This window comes from Mus musculus, chromosome 5 (genome assembly GCF_000001635.26).
Source record: "Mus musculus strain C57BL/6J chromosome 5, GRCm38.p6 C57BL/6J".
NCBI lineage: Eukaryota > Metazoa > Chordata > Mammalia > Rodentia > Muridae > Mus > Mus musculus.
In genome coordinates, this window is record NC_000071.6 from 109,085,500 (window position 1) to 109,103,094 (window position 17,595).

At 36.1% G+C, this 17,595-nt stretch overlaps 1 protein-coding gene across 3 annotated transcripts; it reads right to left on the bottom strand.

The window, feature by feature from the left end:
* Positions 1-349: 349 nt before the first annotated feature.
* On the bottom strand, positions 350-12,365 carry Vmn2r12 (vomeronasal 2, receptor 12). 3 transcript variants are annotated; one of them, XM_017321058.1, is made up of 6 exons: positions 12,166-12,365; positions 7,264-7,546; positions 5,910-6,713; positions 4,865-5,086; positions 2,353-2,476; positions 350-1,209 (listed from the first exon to the last, which is right to left on the bottom strand). In XM_017321058.1, the coding sequence occupies exons 1-6, from the start codon at positions 12,363-12,365 to the stop codon at positions 350-352; spliced, it is 2,493 nt and encodes an 830-aa protein (XP_017176547.1). The 3 variants fall into 3 exon arrangements, with proteins under 3 accessions (XP_017176547.1, NP_001098093.1, XP_017176548.1); NM_001104623.1 differs by having other exon boundaries at positions 350-1,212; XM_017321059.1 differs by lacking the exons at positions 2,353-2,476; positions 4,865-5,086 and having other exon boundaries at positions 1,192-1,212.
* Positions 12,366-17,595: the final 5,230 nt, after the last annotated feature.

Below are 17,595 nucleotides of genomic sequence, written 5' to 3' on the forward strand. Positions count from 1 at the left end.
TAGGGTCACCTTATATGAAACATTAATTAGGAACATGGCTTAAACACATACCTACAGGTCAAAGTGATGGTTGCATTCATCAACTAAGATTCCTTATTCTCAATGTTTAGGATTATGTACACATGACTGAGACCATTTTCCACTAAAACTTGGTAATTGTTAGTACATTTGGAAGTACTGTGCTGCTGTACAGTGTAAGTACTAACTTTGTATATTACTTAATATTTGTATGATTTAGTGTTATTTTTGTTAAGACAAAGCAAACATATATGATGAGGATCATCAAACATTTTAAAATTACTAAAGATTCCAGAAAGCATGTTATCTTTGTACTTCTGCAGATTTGAATCTAGTCTAATAAGATAACACAACATTTTGGGAGAAAGATGCACCCTAGCAAGCCTGCACTAGAAGCCAAGATGGAGAAAACCTCCACAACCACCATGACCGCTCCCCTGGTGCTGTGGTAGACAGGGAGGAAGGTGATCCAGACACTGCAGTACACCAGCATGCTGAAGGTTAGGAATTTGGCTTCATTGAATCTGTCAGGAAGGTTCCTAGCCAAGAAAGCCACAGTGAAGCTCCCCAGAGCCAAGGCACCCAAGTATCCCAGAACAAAGTGGAAGGCAATGACTGAGCCTTTGTTGCAAATAATGATGGTCTTTCCATATTCAGATTGTGTATCTCTGTCAATAAAGGGAGGAGATGTTACCAACCAGATTCCACAGAGGACAAGTTGGATTAGGGTACAAATGGGAATGACCAAGTTAGGTGCCCCTGATGCCAGCATCCCTCTCATCCTTCTCCCAGGAGTAGTGAGCTTGAAAGCCATGAGCACAGTTATTGTTTTAGCCAACACTGTAGAAATAGCCACTGTGAAAAATACTCCAAATGTGGTCTGCTGCAGGATGCAGGTGGCCAGGTTGGGATGTCCAATGAAGAGCAATGGGCAGAGAAAACAGAAGACTAGAGAGATGAGCAGGATGTAGCTGAGAATGCGGTTATTGGCCTTCACAATGGGAGTATCCTTGTACTTCACAAAAGTGACTAGTACTAGAACCATGAGGGCAGAGAGGAACAGGGCCATGCATCCTAGAGCCATCCCCAGTGGATCTTCATAAGCCAGGAATGACACAGCTCTTTGAAGGCAGTGGGTTTTCTCTAAGTTGGCATACTTATCATCTGGACACCTCACACACTGTTCCATATCTGCTGGCAAACAACAATAGACCCTTATAAGATGTCATGAATATGTAGTTAATAATTTTGCAATTATATTTTTTAGAGCATTTATCGATAAATGTCGAGAATCCATTCCATTACTTATTATTGTAGGGACCACTAACTTAAGTTGTTCTCTATTAACCTATGCTTTGTGATGGGACAAAACACCATCACAGGGAATGGAACAGCAAAAATTATTTATTAAAGAAAAATAATGAAAAGATGATGAATATAAATATGTATAATCTCAGATTATTTAATTCCTCAAACTATAAATTCACTACTCACAGACAAGTGTAGTGTGCAGGCATAGTTACTGATGCTAGTTTATGAAATACATTATGTACTTTGTTTTCTTTGAGAGTTGTGTCCTTGTCTGTATCTACACATAGGCACCCGAACATACATTTCCTCATGCAAATATTTACAGAAAGGAATATTTTCATTCTTGAAGCTGTTTGCCTCATAGGCATATGCATGTCCCTCTCATTGTGGTAAGATCTCTTTCTTCCCAGCTACATATTCTAAATGGTATGGCATGAAATTTATGGATATTCACATTCACCTGTCTTTCCTCAGGTAGGCTTTGTTTGATAATATGCACTCTCCCATCTCTTGTTGCATTCTTGAAATCTTCACTCTTGTTCTAATTCTTTGACAGGAAATCGTTAATCCTTTAAGCCATCTAAGCTCTTAAAATATATTTCATTAAATAACAACTGTGACCCTGATCATCTGGTCTTTGACAGGGATTAGGATGGGTGATCGAGGAACAGATTGTGGATTGGTCATGTAGTCAAGTTTCTTTGTACAAAGAATCAAAGAAGAACAAATATATGCATAGACTATGCCTAATATTTTTGTTTAAAAAATAGTTAAACAGGTATATCCCCCTAAATATTTTCCATATAATAAAATTAGTAACGTTCATATTGTGAATGAAATGCATTGTTTGTCAAAAATATTGCAAGTTATTTGCTGGGTAGAAAAGAAGTAGACATTTCTTGCCAAGTTCTGAAACATGGAAAATTTAGGTCTTCATTTTCCATCTAGGACTTATCATATTTCTTGTTTGGAAAAAGAAGGCATTCGAATTCAGCAATTTTGCTTCTGCATGCAAGCATGTACCTGTTTCATTGGAAACCTCATTTTCTGGGCACTGAACACAGTCAAAGCAGCAGTCTGCTGTTTGTTTCCGATGAATTTTCCTGAATCCAGCAGTACATGCCACACTACACATGGAGGAGGGAACCTGAGGCAATACATAAATATTATATAATGTGTGTGTGTATGTCTATGTAGTTTATGTATACATCATATGTATAATGACCTGCAGATTGATATGTGGGACATTAACAGATATTGTTACAAATATTCCTCTGATAACTAGCATTACTTAACAGTTTCAAGAACATTATTGTTTTGTGTTACCCTGCAATGCACTGAATGGCATACAACATTTACTATATCATGTAATATTTTATATGTAACATTGAGCTTGTCGCAATTTGAAATTTTTCTTCCTAAGCTTATTAATCCAAATGTAATATTTATGTGGCATCAATTTCTCTCCCATGAAATATATATATTACCCTGAGATTCCATCTCAAACCAGTCATAATGGCTAAGATCAAATGTTCAAGTGACAGCAGATGCTGGCAAGGATTTGGAGAAAGAGGAACACCCCCATTGTTGGTGGGATTGCAAGCTGGTACAAACACTCTGGAAATAAGTTTGGCAGTTCCTCAGAAAATTGAACATAGTACTATGGAAGATCCAGCAATACCTCTCCTGGGCATATACCCAGAAGATGTTCCAACTTGTAACATGCTCCACTATGTTCATAGCAGCTTTATTTATAATAGCCAGAAGCTGGAAAGAACCCAGATGTCCCTCAACAGAAGAATATATACAGAAAATGTGGTACATTTAAACAATGGAGTACTACTCAGCAATAAAAACAAAGAATTTATGAAATTCTTTGGCAAATGGATGGGTCTGGAGGGTATCATCCTGAGTGAGGTAACCCAGTCACAAAAGAACACACATGATATGCACTCACTGATAAGCCCAGAAACTTAGAATACCCAAGATACAATTTGCAAAACACATGAAGCTCAAGAAGAGGGAAGACCAAAGTGTAGATATGTTGTTCCTCCTTAGAATGAGGAACAAAATACCCATGGAAGGAGTTATACAGACAAAATTTGGAGCAGAGCCTGAAGGAAGGACCATCCAGAGACTGCCCCAATTGGGAATCCACCCCATAAACAACCACCAAACCCAGACATTAGGCAGATGCCAACAAGAGCCTGCTGACAGAAGCCTGGTATAGCTGTCTCCTGCGAGGCTCTGACAGTGCCTGGCAAATACAGCAGTAGATGATCACAGTCATCCATTGTGCGGAGTACAAGGTCTCCAATGAAGGATCCAGTAAATTACCCAGGGACCTAAAGGGTGCTGAAGCCCCTTAGAAGGAACATCAATATGAACTACCCAGTATCCCCAGAGCTCTTTGGAATTATACCACCAATCAAAGAAAACACATGGTGGAACTTGTGGATCTAGCTATAGATATAGCAGAGGATGGCCTAGTCGGTCATCAATGGGAGGAGAGGCCCTTGGCCCTGTGAAGGCTCTATGCCCCAGTATAGGGGAATGCCAGGACCAGGAATGGGAGTGGGTGTGTTGGGGAGTAGGCAGAGCGGGGAGGGGATAGGGGATTTTCAGAGGGGAAACTAGGAAAGGTGATAACATTTGGAATGTAAATAAAGAAAATATCTAATAAAAAATCTGGACCAGAGAGAGAGAGAGAGTGAGAGAGAGAAAGAGAGAGAGAGACACTGAGTTGTGTGGAGAGAGAACGTAGGGTAAATCAAGAAAGAGTTGTTTAATGAATATGAACAAAATAAGTTACATGAGACTCTCATGAAATCAATGAATTTTTCCTAAGTTTAAAATTAAACCTGGAACCCCCATCCCAGCCCATGTGCTCCTTCTTCTATAAGCGAGCTACCAAACCACCCACCCACCCACTCCCACTTATGCACCCTAGCATTCCTCCATGCTAGGGCATCAATTCTCCACAAGACCATGGGCCTTCCCTCCCACTAATGCCAGATAAGGCAACCCTCCACAAAGGAGGGTAAACCAGGAAGAGGGACAGCATTTGAAATGTAAATAACTAAAGTAGCCAATAGAAATATATAAAAATTTTAAAAATCCTTGTTTCTTAAGAGAGATTTCTGTTAATGAATACATGCTATACTTAAGCTGTAAGTATAGTCACAAGGAATCAGAAAATTCCATGTTTTATATATAGTTACATATATATATGTATGTATATATACATAAATATATACATATATACATATACATACATACATACATATAAATTTAATAAATATATTCCTGTACTGTGGGTGAATAGGCATGTGTGCACTATTGAACTTGGAATCCAAGGGTCTTTGCTCCATATAACCAGAAGGTATATGAAGTTGAGAGTTATCAATTTTGGTGCTTGTAACTGAGGATGGTCTTGCGAGAGTAGCAGTTGGTCTTAACCACAGAACTATTACTTCTGTCCCTCATATTTTAAAATTACATTTCCTGAAAAACATTAAATTTGTGGTATACCCACTAATGTTCCTCCTGTGGCCCACTCCAAATCATATATATGAAGTTGTTGGCTCCGTTGGTAACAAGGCAAATAGTATCCTATTTTTACTTTTAATCCAAGGCCTTTTGGAAAATTCCAAATGATGAAAATGTCATAATCTGCACACTGACTCTCCTGATGCTTCATGTTCACCAGTTCTCCAAAAGGGTTAGTAAATATCCTGGATTTCAGCATGGAAGACACCTAATTGAGATGCACCATTAGACGTTTACACATGCACATCAAAAAAGGGAATGGGAAATTGAGAATTTTCCATAATTTCTTAATGAATTTCAGAAAGACAGCTGTATTAAAGTAATCTCTTGTAGTAAAATACAATATGCATCATGGATGATTAAAAACTAATATACTTCATATTAATGTCCATGGTAGAATGTGCTAGAAAATATAATTACCAGATAGCGAGTACACTGTGTGTGTGTGTGTGTGTGTGTGTGTGTGTATGAGCATGTTCCTTAGAAATGGTAGTTTTGAAAACATTAAGGCATGTATGTGCAAATGAAATGGAAGTCTGAATGTCTACAAGTTGTGGGTCTTGCATGTACATACAGTTATACATTATGAGATACACATAAACTTAGTATAATGTGCAGTCACAATCATTTATGGTTTTGTAAATAACTAATTTAAATGAGTAATTATTAATCATAGCTCATGTATCAATTCTTGAGAAATTATTCTTTAGAAAAACATTCTAGTCTAGTTATCACTTAAACGTTTTATGATAAAACTCTTTGGCTCCTATTTTAAATTTTGAAAATATTTGGTGAAATGTTGAGACACATTTTCACAAAATTTACTAATAGCATAAAAATGTATTGTCTGTTATCAAATGTGATCCTTGTGCATGATATTTATCCATGTTAAAGATTCATTAGGGAGATTTGCAGTGTAGAAATCTTTCTGCTGAGAGAATAATATCTAACAAATGTACAGTTGTTTCTTTGGGTCCATTTAAAAGATCCCATTGATATATCTGAGCATAATGAAATTTAAGAAACTTTACCTGCTGACAGTCAGTGAATGTTCCTTTGGGTACTTCTGTTTGCTGAGATTCTACTTGTTGAAGAATGAGTTCATGGTAGGTGTGGGCCACAGCATACACAGCATTATACAGATTGTAACCTTCCTCACTCAGAACCATGTTATATATGTGCAGTGCTGTCCATTCCAATGTGTTGTTGAATGTAAAATGATCCTTTTTATTGCTGTTCTTAGAGAAGGAACAATTAAAAGAATTCCACTGCAGTATAGACTCAGAAATGTTTATTGGGTATTTTTCATTGTTCATTGTTTGCAAGAAATTCCTAAAGTTAGCAATATCACCTACATGGTGTGCAAAAGTGACAGTCCCTTGGAAGAAATCGAGGGTGAAATCTTTTTTATTTGTGATAACGTCCCATTGCAAGGTTGCGATCCAGATTCTCCTTACACCTTTATCTTCCCACCTTCTAAAGCTGACTTCTAGGGTAGAGTTCATTTCACCATAAATGATAACAACCTTTGCTGTTGATTCCATAATTTGTTTGTCATATATCTCAGCCCTTGTCATATATAACTGCATGTCTTCTGGGATCATATTAACAAAAGCTAAACAGATTCCATGTCCTTGCATTTCTTCTCTCAAGTCTGATAGAAACTGAATACACTGGTCATCATCTGAGATGACCAATCCTATCCAAGTCCATCTAAAATGAAGCATCAAGGAGACCATACCATGGGACAAGTGTGTGTCCTTGGTGGCTACCTGATGGACATTGGGAAACAGGTCATGGTTACTCAGTTTAGGATTAAATGGTCCAAAGAAAACCTAAAGGATGTAGAAGAGAGGATGAAACATGCACATGAGGAATAAAGTTGTTAGAATATTTGGACTGATACACAGGTAATATTATTCACATTCCAGAACTCATATTAAAGATATTAAGATTATTATATAAATATTATGTATTATTCCTATTAGATTCTAGAGTATTCTTGACAGTTTGCCTGTTTTCCCAGTACATCTATGATCCTATTATGTACTCTTTATTATGTGTGTGTGTATGTGTGTGTGTGTGTAAAACAGTGCACTCATAAATGCATATTCTCCAATTTTCTTGTAGGTACATGTAAATCGAATTTAAAAGTTGTTAACTTGGGCTATCGAGCTGGCTGATTGGTTAAGAGCACTGACTGCTCTTCCAGAGGTCCTAAATTCAATTCCCAATAACCACATGGTTGCTCATCACCACCTGTAATGGGATCTGATGCCCTTTTCTATTCTTTACAAAGGCAATGACAATGTACTCACCTACATTAAATAAATGAATCTTTAAACACAAAAAGTTGTTAACTCATCCAGTGTCACATATTCTTACCCTTGGTGTCCCATGATGAATTGACAGTTTTACAGATGTTTTCCATGATGGTCCTATAAGGCTTATGTAACAGGTTTCATAAAATACACAGATATTATCAGTAAATTGTACAGTATGGTTTTTTTCTGAATATATTTTATCCAGATTTTCCAATGTTTTTTCACACTGACCAGAAGCAATGGGGGATATCAAAGACATGTTGGGTAAAAGATAAGGATTCTTGTTGATTTCATCAGTAGCAAAAAACAGTACTAGGAAAAACTCATATCTTCTTGCTGGTATTCTAAAACAAGGCATAATTATGATTAAGGGAGATGTTTGAAACATAAAATCCCAATTCCTGTAAATTATGTAATATGAGACATACTAAATTTCTATCTAAAAGTCTTGAAAAAAACCTACTAAATTAGAGATCTTTAGAATTAAATACAATTTAAAAATTCATAGACATAGGGCACTATGATTTGAAAAGTTTGGTATTTGTGAAAATAAAGATTACTTTATCTCTGAATGCTAACCTTGAACTAGATTACAGTCTATTGAAGGAGACTAGTATAAAATAATCTTAAAGTTGTAATTCCACATATACATAATAAAACTATGACTTAAACCACATATTAAATGTATAACACATTCTCCTTAAAACTTTTTATTATTTAAATGCATTGTATACTGTGGAGAGTCAGAGTGCTGCCATGAGAACAGTGTGTATATCCAAGGTCATAAGAGCAGTCTGCGTAGCCCAGGTCAGAGAGTAGATAGTGCAGTCAAGAGGAACTCTTATCTATGTTTATTCTGTAGAGGAACTTTCTCAAGAAGAGTTGTAAGTGCTGAAATGCTTATAAGCTGGAGCTGCAGAAATAAACTTTGAGTCTTGATCAGAATACTGTCTTAGCTCTATGTTTCTCTTGTTCCCCCTTTTCATTTCCAGCCCTCCTTCCAGGTTAGCCCTACTTGACTGTAAGCCACTGAAGGCTACATTATATATCACACATCATAATAATAATGAATATTTTGAGAATCAAATAATACATAAAAATTTTGTTCAACTTTTATGTTCATTTCCTTTCATACCCTAAAAATACTATTAATGCATATTTAATAATATCCAAAACTGAGGATCCTATATTTAATATTGAGTACTGTCTTAGTCAGGGTTTCTATTCCTGAACAAACATCATGTCCAAGAAGCAAGTTGGGGAGGAAAGGGTTTATTCAGCTTACAATTCTATACTGCTGTTTATCACCAAGGAAGTCAGGACTGGAATTCAAACAGGTCAGGAAGCAGGATCTGATGCAGAGGCCATGGAGGGATGTTCTTTACTGCTTCCCCTGGCTTGCTCAGCCTGCTCTCTTATAGAACCAAGAATACCAGCCCAAAGATGGTCCCACCACAAGGGGCCTTTTCCCCTTGATCACTAATTGAGCAAATGCCTTACAGTTGTATCTCATGGAGGCATTTCCTCAACTGAAGCTCCTTTCTCTGTGATAACTCCAGCTGTGACAAGTTGACACAAAACTAGCCAGTACAAGTATCAAATGGTTACAAAACATAGAAAATATTTTTTTTTTGAATTAAGCATAGTAAAAGAGCATAAAATATTAAAAGATTAACACTAAAAATATATTCAAAAGCCCTTATATGATACCACCTGATATAGTGTGAGAGTGTTCAACAACACATTATATATCTGTGTATATTGTATAATAATCAGTTTACTTAAAAAAGATTATCAGTGTTTTTAGGTGAGAAACTATTTTATCAATAACTATTTTACAAATTTCAAAATAGGAAAACCTTTTTGAAGTTAAACATTAAGAAAATGCTTATTAGTCGGGTGTGGTGGCACACTCTTTTAATCCCAGAACTTGGGAGGCAGAGGCAGGTGGATTTCTGAGTTCGAGGCCAGCCTGATCTACAAAGTAAGTTCCAGGACAGCCAGGACTACACAGAGAAACCCTGCCTCGAAAAACCAAAAAAAAAAAAAAAAAAAAAAAAAAAAAAAAAAAAAAAAAAGCTAGTTAGAAAAATTATCAATATTTCCATGATGTTTGTAGAACATGATTTTAATATTTTTAAGTATTAACATTCAATAAACAGATTATTTTAAGATATATTTCATTTAATTTTAATTGTCTACTGCAAAATGTACGTGATGATACAATATATCACATAAGGAAAATATTATCCTTTATGCTCTTTTATACATCAATTTAATGTTACCTTTAGTGTGTCACTATTATATCAATTTCATCGAGGTATCAGATTTCTGTTAGCATCTCAGTCCTCCTAATTCTTTGAGATTCTTTAAGTGAAGTCTAAATACAGAGATCTTCATGGTCCATCCTTTCATCTCAGCTCCAAACTTTGTTTCTGTAACTCCTTCCATGGGTGTTTTGTTCCCACTTCTAAGGAGGGGCATAGTGTCCACACTTCAGTCTTCATTTTTCTTGAGTTTCATGTGTTTAGGAAATTGTATCTTATATCGTGGGTATCCTAGGTTTTGGGCTAGTATCCACTTATCAGTGAGTACATTCTCTCCATAAGAATGTGTTCATCTGCCCCAGCACAGTTGATAGTTTATCTGTTACTATTAGCATTTACCTCTCATTAGGAGTAAAAACACCAAATATGCTCATTTGCATTTTTCAATTGAGGGTTTAGAGCTAAGTTTTTCTCTCTAAACCTGAAAGATGTATTGACATAGTACATATATTTCAATTTTAAACCTTATTATGGCTTATTAAAAAGTCACCAATGAGAATTTTCACTATTTTTCCAATGAGGTATGAGGTAATACAGGATACATCAGAAATGAAATTCCTACTGAACTAACACATACGTATAATAATGTAAAGCCACCATCATTATCAAAGTGTATACAGTTTACTGTGCCTAACAATTGGAAAATGTAGTCTTTAAATCTCAAAGACTTCAAAATTGAATAAGAGATGGAATGACAGTCAGAGACGGAAAAGTATAGGAAACCTCAGTTCATGAAAAAAAGAAGTCCCAGGCACATTGCTTAAATAAAAGGCGAGTGATTTCAACACTCCTTTCATGATCTGAGGCACCAATGGTAACATCTCACATTTCGGATCTCAGAATTAAGTAGCCACTTTGAGAACAGCTTCTCATTCACAAGAAGTGATTTGTTCTCCTAGATTTTCTCTAATGTTATTTCAATATTTATTCAATAATTAATAGAAATATTGGCCATTAATCTGACATTGATGATAAGCCTAACATGTGACTGGACATTTGTATAATTGGATGAAAAGATTATTCTGATAACAGAATATGAAGCCTGGAAGTCTTTTTATACATTCAGTATCAACTCCAGAATGGTAGGAGGGGCTCATTCAAAGACTATTTTCAAAAGCAAAGTGTATATATAAATATGTATATAAATATGTTTATATTACATATATACTCTTTTGGGTCTCCTATCTGCACAGAATGGGTTTCTGGTTGTAGGTGGGCAAAGGAGTCGGTGAGAGAGGGTGACAAACAGACGCAACATGAGAGTGTGTTGGATCTGAATTTAATGTCCAAACGAACACTGGACTTTTTTATACAGAAGAAAAACAAGAAAAGCCAGGTGGAAACATCTGCCAAGTTACAGTGACACAAAACAAAAGGAATGCATATATCAAAAGATGGCAGGGACCAGACCTTGGTTACCACTTAAAATCGAGCCACGTGAATGCTCTGATGTAATGCTAGTCTGTTGTTAAACCCACCACCAGGGGTTCTTAGTAAATACCTGACTATGCTATTCCTTTGGGCCTAGTGAAGAAACCTGTTCCAGGGGAATTCCCATCCACCAATTTCCATGGTTAACCCACCTATTCGCTAGGCCATTGTGTATTCCCATGTTTGGGGCAGACTCGGCTATTGTCCTAAGTAATCACTATGCAGACTAGCCCTGAGCTTATCTAGCTTTGTTCTTTGTAATGCCTAATTAGTTTCACTGTCTCTACTAGAAGCGAATTTGAATGTTAATGAGTAGGCAACATTCTTACTGAATTCCAAGCTCATGGGCCTCAAGGATTTTCTAGGAGCCTTTGGAACACTGGCAGAGGGTTAGCTATATCAAAAAAATCAATCCTTAAAGGCACTTTTAATAAAACAATACTGAGAGAGAGAGCATAAACCAGAATAACGCGGGGACATGATTTGAGTATATGGTCTATGGGAATGCCAAGGTTCCAGGAGGCATAGTTTTCTTGAAACACTTTGCCTTGTGAGTGCTTCCAGGCCTCTCGGCCTGTCAAGTAGACTTCACTGGAGTGAGCATAGCACACAAGTAAATATAGATAGTGTAAGTATACATATTATAGTATACATATTATATATATGTATATATGTATACACACATACACACACACATATAATATATATAATGTTATATATGTAAATATAGAATCAGGTATAGTAGACACACACATACATAAATATTTCAATGTATGAATTTATGCCCAACTGGTTTGGAGACCAAACTTAGATAACCTTTTTATGAAGGCATTTAGATAGTAATCATTGGGAGACAATCGAATACAGGCAGTGATGCAGTCTATATATAGCTCTTGCCACAGGTGGGAACTATGAATTTAAGGCAGATGATGAGACATCTATCAACATATGATATCCACAAAGACTCAACAGATAGACTCCAGACACTCTCATTGTCCAGCATTGTGAATTGGAGTTCAATGTAGTAAAGCTAAACTAAACTGTGACACATTGAAAGCATTAAAATAGCGATTGACATTATGATTATTTTTCAGTGGTTCTTAATGTTACAGGGGGAAGAAGAGGACACAACCACACAGTTTGTGTACACAGCTAAATACATCTAATACATAACATTGGAGCAGGAATTAAAGTTAATGACTTACCTAAAATTAGAAATATTATAAATTTGGTCAATGGGTCCCTCAACTGCTGCAAGGAAAAAACCACAGTCACTTCTCAAATCTCCATCATTATCTTCATTATTCTTTATCCTCCAAAAGCAAATGGGTTCAGTTAAGTGGTGCGAGATGAGAGAAAACTTCAGGAGCATAAAGAATAGAATGAAAACACATAGCTTCTTCATATCTGCTAGGATCTAAGATGGAATAGTCGTGAAATCCGTTTCTTCTGCAGACAAACATCAGAGACACACATAAAACTATGTGTCTGTTTTATGGCTACTGCTCTCTGAAGATCCACTTACTTATATTCAACAGTTCCGTTCCATTCATTCAATGTCATTCTCCCTGGATACATTGGAAAATTTCTGGCCTCAAGCTCTACATCTGAGGTCTGAAAACTTTTGATCAAAACTTTTCTGAAAACATGTTGTGAAGATCATGTTTTCCATCCTCCGGTGCCATGATTTCATTCATATCCATGACATAATTCTTCCCAGGGATAATCTTCTCCTGGAGAGCTTAGACCAGACCATGTCAACAGCCATATGTGTAAACACGATAGATTTTATCAGAACCTCCTTAGTAAGACAAGAGTTGAGAAGGCCATAAATATTCCATATCATTCAGACTTTGAGTTGAATCATGGGACATCATGTCTTCCATTGTCTAGTGTAGAAAATGGCAGTCTGACATGCAGCACTGAGGAAGGAGTTGATTGTTCTCACTGCTATTCATATACTATTATATACTAATCATGTTTACAAAATCTCCTTAACCTTCCAGTGTTTCTTATCATCTGGAGAACATGCCATTAGGCTAAGTCCAAAAATACCTGGAATGTATTTCAACACCCATCCTGTCCTATATCAGTACCTGTGTGGATATTCACCGAGTTCCTATACTGATCTCTTGCCTGATAATTAGTTCCTGTCACTCAGTGCCATTTGATGAGACATTTTTTTAGTTGATGTTTGTTCACACTTCATTAATATGATTGAGAACAATTTTATGCATTTACTCAAAGGAATAAAAGAATTTAGGTGTCATTTATGAGAGTGAATTTTATCGCTAATGTTAGCATATACCTTATATTTTTCATTCATGTCTATTTGGTATTTGTTTTGAAACAGTTCTGTCTTGGATTACATTGTGAGAACATAAATGTGTTCCCATTGTGCTAATTTATATAAGTTGGTTAGATTAAAATGAGTGACATGGATGGAGCATTGATTTGATTTGTATTTTTTGAACTACCTTATATTTTGCCCATAATATCTACACTGAATAAAGTGAAGTTTTAAACTCCATTTTTGAATGGTTGGTTTGTCACTGGCTTACAATGAAACCTTGCTATAGACTTTATTGTACTACGTTAGTATGAATAAGAATTTGCTTCATACTTTGGATAAATTATGACTGTCAATTTAAATATTTTTCGGTAGTTTTGCAGACCAATGGATTGGGTATATTGAGTGTCTTGTTGTAATAGTCTCTACTTTTTGTATACTTGGTGGTAATATGCACCTCTATCTGATTTAAGGCTCCTGAAACATACAGAACTGGAGGTCTGGAAACAGACATCCTAAGGATACCTATCAGATTATGATCCACACCAGGTTCAACAATTTACACGCCCCCCAATACCCATTACTATAAGAACATCCATGGACAAAATCATCCAGATGGGTAAAGATCATCGAAAGAACAAAATTAATAATAGGCAAGAATAGATAACACCTCCAAAGAGACCTGAGATAATACAGCAAGCTTTGTATATCATGAAATATAGGAAAATGACTTTAATCCAATATTGTAAAGGTGATAGAGGCCAGTAAATAGGAAATGAATAAATCTCTTAAAGAAATACAGGAAAATACAACCAAACAGATAGAGGTCTTTAAGAGGAAACAAACAATCCCCTAAAGCTATACAGAAAAAATACAATTAAACATGGGGAGGAAGTAAATAAATCTCTTCAGGACCTGAATGTCAAAATCATGGTGACTGAAAACCTAAGTAATGGAACAGGAACAACAGAAGCCATCACCAACAGAACACATTAGATTGAAGACAGAGTTTTAGGCATAGAATATACAATAGAAGAAATTGATCCTTTCTGGTTTCTCTCTTGGCCTGGTGCTGATCCTGTGCCACAGCACTCCTTACCAAAATACTACTGGGCAGCAGCATATTTTCCAGGTGTGCTGACAAGCTGTGAACAAAGGTAAGACCACTACTTCTGTTCAGACATGCCTGGGGCCCTCAGGTCACAAGAACCAAGGAGCAGCCTCAGACAGGATTCTTCAGGTTTCCATCTGTGTCAGGAACTGATCCTGTTCCACAGTGCTCCATACACAAATACCATAGGTAGAGAGATGGTCTCTAAGGAGTGCTGATTCACCTGTGAGCACAGGTAAGACTACTACTTCTGCTCAAATTTCTGGCCTAATGGGGACCCACCTAGAGTCATCAGGACTCAGGAACCAAGGAAGAGCTCAAGACAGGATCTTTGTTGTTTCAGTCTGCATCAGAGCTGACCCTCTGCCACAGCTGTCCATACTCAAAATCCTCTGAGAGAACTGGTCTCCCAAGAGTTGTGACATACAGGCTTACAGAAGGGACAAGCCACATCCAGAGTCAGCAAGACTAGCTAACACCAGAGATAACCAGATCGCAAGAGGCAAGGGCAATAACCTAAGCGACAGAAACCAAGGCTACTTGGCATTATCAGACCCAAAGTTCTCCCACCACAGTAAGCCCTGGAAACCATGAGCACACAAGAAACATAACACTCTGATTTGAAATTACATCTTATGATGATGATAAAGAACTTTATGTAGGACATAATAATTTCCTTGGAAAAATACAGTTGAACACAGGGATTGAACTCATAAAAGAGGAAACACAAAAAAATCCTTAAAGAATTGCAGGTAATCATAATCAAACAGGTAAAGGAAATGAACAAAACTATCCAGGATCTAAAATTAGAGATAGAAACACTAAAGACATCACAAAGGGAAGACATGGAAAACCTAGGAAAGAGATGAGGAGTCATGGATGTAAGCATCTACAACAGAATACATGAGATAGAAGAGAGAATCTCAGGTGCAAAAGATGTCATAGAAAACATTGATACAACATTCAAAGAAAATGCAAAATGCAAAAAGCTCCTAATTCCCTATATAAACTGGGCTCAACATTTTACTGCATACAGGAAACACAGTTTCAAAGAAAGACACCATCTTAGAGTGAAGGGTTAGAAAAGAATTTTTCCAAGCAAATGGTCCCAAGAATCAAGTTGGAGTAGCCATTCTAATATCAAATAAAAGCAACTTTCAATGAAAGTCATCAAAAAGGGTAAAAAAGGACAATTCGTATTCATCAAAGGGAAAGTTTACAAAGAACTCCCAGTTTTGAACATCTCTGCTCTGCATGCAAGGAAACCACCATTCATAGAAGAAACTTGATTAAAGCTCCAAGCGCACATTTTATCTCAAAGAATAATAGTGGGAAAATTCAACAGTCTACTCTCAGCAATGGTCAGATCATGGAAACACAAACTAAACAGAGACACATTGAAACTAATAGAAGTCATTGACCAAATGGATTTAACTAATGTCTATGGAACATTTCATTCTAAAACAGAATATAACTTTTTCACAGCACCTTATGGTATCTTATGGTCACAAAACAGGCCCCAACAGATACAAAATTCAATTAATCCCATGCCTCCTATCAGATCAACATGGACTAAGGCTGGTCTTCAATAGCAACAACAACAACAACAACAAAAAAAAACAGAAAGGCCACATCCACATGGAAGCTGAATAACACCCTACTCATTGATAATTTGGTCAAGGATGAAATAAAGAAATTAAAGACTTTTTAGAATTTAATGAAAATGAAGGTGCAACATACCCAAAATTGTGGGGAACAATGAAAGCAGTGGCAAGAGGAAACGCATAGCTCTTAGTGCCTCCAAAAGAGAGCATTCAATAGCAAAAGTTAACATAAGCTTATGATTTATATCTATATTTTCTTAAATACTGGTTAGCATTAAACTTTTTAGAGTTTTGTCACTACATGTTCATACGCTGCTTTTTATTATGATTTGCATTTTTAAATGGAAAATCTCTTCATTTACTTCATTACTTACATTCTTATGAACTATCTGACCAATTATTGTGTACATTTTTCTATAGTAGCATTTTTATTGATTTATTGAAATAATTTGTGCCTAAGTCATCCTGTATGCTTCTAAAATTTTTATTTTGTTATTTTCAATAAACATTGTAAATCAAAGAAAATAAATTGATATTTCAGTTAAAAATGGTAATTCTAAAATATTTCTGATATAAATCTAAAATATTCCTGATCCAAACCATACATGAATTCTGGGGTATCATGAAAAGACCTAATCTAAGAATAACAGAAATAAGTATAGTTGAAGAGTCCCAGTTCCAAGGCTCAGATAATATTCTCAACAAAATATTCTAAAGAAAGAGATGCCTATAAAAACAAAGGAAGCTCTTAGAACACCATTTAGAAAATATTCAGGAAACATAATAATAAAAATACAAAATCTATAGAACATAGAAAGAATATTAATAGTGGCAATGGGAAAAGGCCATGTAACATCCAACCTATGATAGGTCTGATAAGCAGATTGATCAGAATTACACCTAACTTCATGAGTAATACTTTAAATCCTAGAGGAGCCTAGTCAGATATCTTGCCACCTCTAAAAAAACATAGGTGCCAACATAGACTACTATATGCCCTCCCAAAAATGCCCAATTAGCACCGTACAGGGAGAAAACAAGATATTTCAAGTCAAATGCAAATTCAAACAGTATCTATCCACAAATACAGCTCTATGGAAAGTACTAGAAGAAAACCCAACCCAAGAAAAATAAATCCATCCACAAAAAGACAGAAAATAAGTAATTCTATAAGGCAAAAAGAGAAAAGAAACAGAGGAAAATACACATGCCCTACCATTACCACAAACACCACTACCATCACCACCACCATCACCACCACCACCAGGAACAATAATAGTATCTGATCATTAATATCTCTTAATATCAATGGACTCAATTCCCAAATAAAAAGATAGAGGCTAACAGAATGGATACTAAAACAGGATACATCATTCTGATGCATGAAAGGAACACACCTCAAAAATAGAAATAGACCAATCTTGGATATGGCAAACAAGAGGTCAAGATGTCCCTAGTAGTAACGTCCTGTTTAGTTGGGAATCTATGAGAATTCCACACAGGAGGATTTAGATTTACAATGGCTTTTTAGGAGTCAAGTTGATGTGCCAAGTGATTGAGTCACCATTGATTCTGAACTAAGTTTTTGTGGTGTTTTCCTTCATGCAACACTTCCACTAGGTTCCAGAAA

Coding starts and splice junctions, on each gene's coding strand:
- Vmn2r12 (NM_001104623.1), bottom strand. CDS start 12,365: ATGAAGAAGCTATGTGTTTTCATTCTATTCTTTATGCTCCTGAAGTTT. Junction 7,547..12,165: donor TATAATATTTCTAATTTTAG/GTAAGTCATTAA, acceptor GCCTTGTTTTAG/AATACCAGCAAGAAGATATG. Junction 6,714..7,263: donor TTCATCATGGGACACCAAGG/GTAAGAATATGT, acceptor TACATCCTTTAG/GTTTTCTTTGGACCATTTAA.